The sequence below is a fragment of the Cydia strobilella genome, chromosome 20, assembly GCF_947568885.1.
Source record: "Cydia strobilella chromosome 20, ilCydStro3.1, whole genome shotgun sequence".
NCBI classification, from domain to species: Eukaryota; Metazoa; Arthropoda; class Insecta; order Lepidoptera; family Tortricidae; genus Cydia; species Cydia strobilella.
The window spans coordinates 5,844,853-5,849,550 of record NC_086060.1 but is presented as its reverse complement, the minus strand read 5'-3'; the positions used below and the strand labels follow the sequence as shown (position 1 = coordinate 5,849,550).

At 36.5% G+C, this 4,698-nt stretch overlaps 1 protein-coding gene across 1 annotated transcript; it reads left to right on the top strand.

The window, feature by feature from the left end:
* Positions 1-710: 710 nt before the first annotated feature.
* LOC134750746 (uncharacterized) lies at positions 711-3,981 on the top strand. Its single transcript, XM_063685987.1, has 4 exons — positions 711-1,042; positions 2,215-2,352; positions 2,436-2,656; positions 3,889-3,981. The coding sequence occupies exons 1-4, from the start codon at positions 913-915 to the stop codon at positions 3,979-3,981; spliced, it is 582 nt and encodes a 193-aa protein (XP_063542057.1). The 5' UTR covers positions 711-912.
* The last annotated feature ends 717 nt before the right edge of the window (positions 3,982-4,698 follow it).

The following is a 4,698-nucleotide window of genomic DNA, read 5'->3' as shown; positions in this document are numbered from 1 at the left end:
TTCCAATATCACGTCATTAATTAGAACTAAATCACTATGTCTAAATCCTAATATGTGCAAATGATAAGGTATTAATACTACGTATATCGATACCCTAGTGGTCAATTGTGACTTATTTTGTAGAAAAATAAATATCTTTGCACCAGTGAGCATACTATAGTGTAATCACCATTTCACTGAAATCTTAACTTTTTTCGGAACTTCCGCACAGTCATATGGGCACTAGGGTATCAATATCCAAAATTGGTGATTTAACTTTATTTTTAAATACAATATTATTCCATGAGTACTTACTTTCTTTCCATTTTAGAACACAAACACAAGTCTCCTGTTTCACGTAAGATCTCACAAGACCAAATGACGTCGAGACGATGTTAAAATATTTTGGATTGTTCGAAGTGTTAATAAATTTAAGTTTTAGCCACTTTAGTTCTGGCACTCTCAAGTTCAGTCGATAACAGCTAACAAATCAATTCCCTCTGCAACATAAGTGAAATGTTTACCACAATTCTCTTTTGCATAACAATAACGCGCTTTTCTGTAATAGCTATTTTTTCTTGTAGTCTAGGGACTGACTTATGTTATATGTTAGTATGACATGCCATGATTACAATTTTCTCCTTTTTCGGGCAGTCGTGTAAAAGATGTCAATTTTCTTTTACATTTATATGTGAGTAATAACATCGAAACTACAATAAAAACCGACGATGGGTTCCATAACATTACGCAAAAAAATCACGTTTTTAGGGTTCCGTACCCAAAGGGTAAAAACGGGACCCTATTACTAATACTCCGCTGTCTTGTGAATTTGTGATATTTCATGGTAAGTAAATTATTCGACACGTGATGCTGATGGTAGTCGATAATGTTAACTATAAAGACTACTTAATATTTATCACTTATTTATTGTAGATGACTCTGAAACACGAAGCAATGGCTATAAAAAATATTATGATCACGGCGCGAGGACCTTTTTTTGTTTGCGAAAGTGGACTGAAGGACTCTAGCAGGAAGGAGATAACGCATCGGAAGAGCACACGAGGTTTGTTTTAAATAATTAGTTACTTACCTATTGTAGTTAAGTCAATTTGTTTTCTAATGTTGCCTAGTTATTTTATTATTACTGTAATAGTAAATGCTTCTTGTTTGTGATAATCCGCTAATATGGTTCCAATGGGTGGAAAATTACTTGTGAAAATGATGTTAAAAAAAAGTGTATATGAATGCTACACGGTATTGAGGATCGGTAATAAATAAGTTTAACGTTTAAGGTAATAAAGACAGTTATAAGTGCTCCCTCTGTGAACAGTTTTAAGAACAGACTTGATAAACATTTAAAATAAAATAAAAAATGAACTTTGTACTAAAATAATCATGGGTAAATATAATAATCGTATAATTATAACTATTTCTTTAAAATATAGCATAATTAAGAAGAGCATATCTGTTTGTGTCTTGGTTAAAAAAATAACCATGACTAAAATAACTGTTTGCAAATAATAATTATGGGTCAGGTAAAAGTCATTCTATGATAGAAAGATACACATCTGGTGGCCGTTAAATAATTGTTCGACCATACTTGGAAGCTTTTTTTAAACAAGCCATAATGAGTTCTAGGATACAGCGCCCGCGCCTTTAACCCATTATTTAGGCTTAAGTTTTATTAGTAAGTTACGTAATAACTCTGTTTACTGAATGTCTGTTTGACTCGGCCGCACTCGTTAGCGCTAGCTAAACCGATTAAGTTGAAATTTCGTATATAGTTGGAGTCCCGGGAATGGACATAGCATAGTTTTTATCCCAGAAAAGTTGGAAGCTTTTAAAGGGTTATTCCACGCAGACGAGTCGCGGGAAACTGCTAGTTTGATTATAATTTATGCTGACCCTTATGTTGTTGTAAGTATTAAGATGGCGGTGTGGCGGACCTTAAAGGGTTTCCTATTTCGTTATTCGGCGGTGTTGAGAGTTCCCAAAACAACTCTTTGAGAAATATGATATAATAAACAAAATGATAATTGGTAAACTGTAAGCTCGATCTCTACGATGCTCTTGTTCAGTTCAGTGACGAGGCCCGAACCGAACATATATAACTAAATAAAATAATGGATTTTTTGAGAGACATTTTTCAATGCCTTAGGTAAGTTCTGTAACTATATAATACATATTCGAGTTATGTAAATTTACAAATTCATAATGGGATATGTTTGCTTGAAGCTTCAGGACACGAAGACAGCGAGAGGGTGCGGAGGACGAGGCGGAGGGCGCAGAGGCACAAGCAGCAGAGCAGCCGGCGTCGTCGCCGGCAGCTGAAACATGCTGGGGGTGCGGCATGCCCCTGCGCCTTTGCCTTAGGTAAGAACGTTCAGTACTAAGTCTTAGTTTCCCCTTGCGTGACATTATCGTTGAAATTTTCATTTTGTTTCGCTTTTTGTTAGAGGGCCTCAGATGGAACCCTCGGCGGCTTCAATACCGCCGACCCCGCCACCGACCCCGGTTGGGGTTGCGCGCCGTATTCGACCCTCAAGGCCGGGCTCGGGGCGGACCAGGTCGCGGCCGGTTGCTATTCCGGGGCGTCAAGACCGACGCACCCGGCCGCCGACCGCAGCATTACCCTGCGCGGCGCCAGGGTGCATGCTTTGCAGGAAACCCTACTAGGGTATGTTGATATTCACGATCGTTTTTGTAACGAGCCGCAATGGTTCTATGCGTCTTAGAATAGATGCCAATGGCACCTACGTCATTTGTGTCAACTCCGCCATTTTAAATAATTTCCTAAAACTATCTCGACAAAAAAATTGGACCGAAGCGAACGAAAGTGAGTGAAGGTCTATGCTTTAAATTTGGCAACGTAAATAACCACTTCCTTCGCTAAAACTACAAAATGAGCGAATACTACTATAGCATCAATGTTAACCTATATATTTTGTTATTGCAGACAGCCGCCGCCGTGAAGCCGCGGCCATCACGTATTAAATTAGTAAATAAGCCTACTTATTATTATATTTTTTTAATAAATGTATGAGTATAACCTTATAGTCATACATTTATTCAAAAAATTATAATTATTAAAAACTTAGTGTAATCATAATATAATAAGCCTAAATCTTAAATATTATCAAAAATTTCATCCACTTTGTAAAAGCAACCTCTCAATAAAAATATTTTCAATTCCCTATGAAACACCGAGTGATCCGTAATGATTTTTAGTTCAGTAGGCAATCTGTTATAATGGCTTATGGTTTTAGATATAAGTGTTAAATGCGACTTGTGTAAGTGTAATTTGTTTGTGTTATTTGTGTAAGTTTAGTTTTTAGTTTTTAATATAGATTAATTATTGTTACCGCGTATGGACTTTTATTTCTAACAATCCCAACACATTACCAAACCCCGACTGCCACATTGGTGACCCCGACGTGATCTGAACACGCAAGATTTTATTTATTAGGAAATAGGTAGGATAGTTTATTGGTCCAATAAATAAATACATACATTTAAATATATATATACGCACCCGGTAAACGCAGTTTAGCCCTTACTTTTTTCTTCACACACTTCGCACTCCTCCGGTAATTGGTGGTCGTATATGCACCTTCGACACACACTACACCAAAAGTACGGTTGGTCAACTAAAATTAAAACATTAACTCCAAAACTAATGTCAACAATAAAATGATCCAATTGTCCTTGTCGCTCGATTTCTAATCCACAATAACACTCTCGCCTCAAAACAAAATGTGTAAGGTCCCACGGCCAAATAAGTCCAATATCTAACATAAAAATATAATCATACCTATCTAAAACACGTTCTACGTCCATAAATATCACCATTTTGAAACTAGAAAGTCACTATCCTAATTTACTAATGTTACATTTACCTACTCTTTACAGCATCTCACTGCCTTGCCTGTCTCTCTCAAAGTCCTCAAGCAACTGCCTTTGCGTTTTGAGAGTCTACAACAATGGGCTTATACTAAGTATTAGATTATAGTAAGCCAGTGTTGAATATTGATACATATATGAATATTAGGTTCGTTCAAAGAACAAACAGCCCTTTGTTTGAACAGTCTATGCGAGAACCATAATATTTTTGAGCCCTAGACTAGTATACCAACTGTTGGAACAGAAAGCTCAAAATATGTTGGTCCCCGTATGGCATATATAAATATGAAAATGGCATGCCCAGATATTTATTCAAGATGCAACATATCAAATATAAATATGATAAATTATTATATTATAAATTATAATATTATAAATTATATATACCTCCCATAAAAAATGGACCAGCCAAAATGTATGGAACAGTCAAATTTTTTTCGCGATTTCGGGGTTGGTCCCATAGTAAAAGATGCTCAGTATAATCCCAAAACCTCCCTGGCAACGGGAATGCACTTATTTTTTAGCCAGCCTGTATACAAACCAGCATACAGAGATGGTCAAGAAGGAATGTGAACACAGGGTAAGATAAACATATGTGGTTTCTCATATCAAATATGTAATATCTTATGAGAACCGCATAATTCTGGTGGGGTCCGTGTTGAGTTTTTTACGTTCGAAAACTTATCTATGGCCGATCCTCAATGCCGTGCTACCGTGTACCGTGTAGTGTAGCCTGTGTAGCCAAAGGGTGAAAACGGGACCCTATTACTACGTTCACACCATCATCTTCATTAAACGATTAATTTTTATTTTCAGTTG

Coding starts and splice junctions, on each gene's coding strand:
- LOC134750746 (XM_063685987.1), top strand. CDS start 913: ATGACTCTGAAACACGAAGCAATGGCTATAAAAAATATTATGATCACG. Junction 1,043..2,214: donor GCATCGGAAGAGCACACGAG/GTTTGTTTTAAA, acceptor GTTTGCTTGAAG/CTTCAGGACACGAAGACAGC. Junction 2,657..3,888: donor TTGCAGGAAACCCTACTAGG/GTATGTTGATAT, acceptor TACTCTTTACAG/CATCTCACTGCCTTGCCTGT.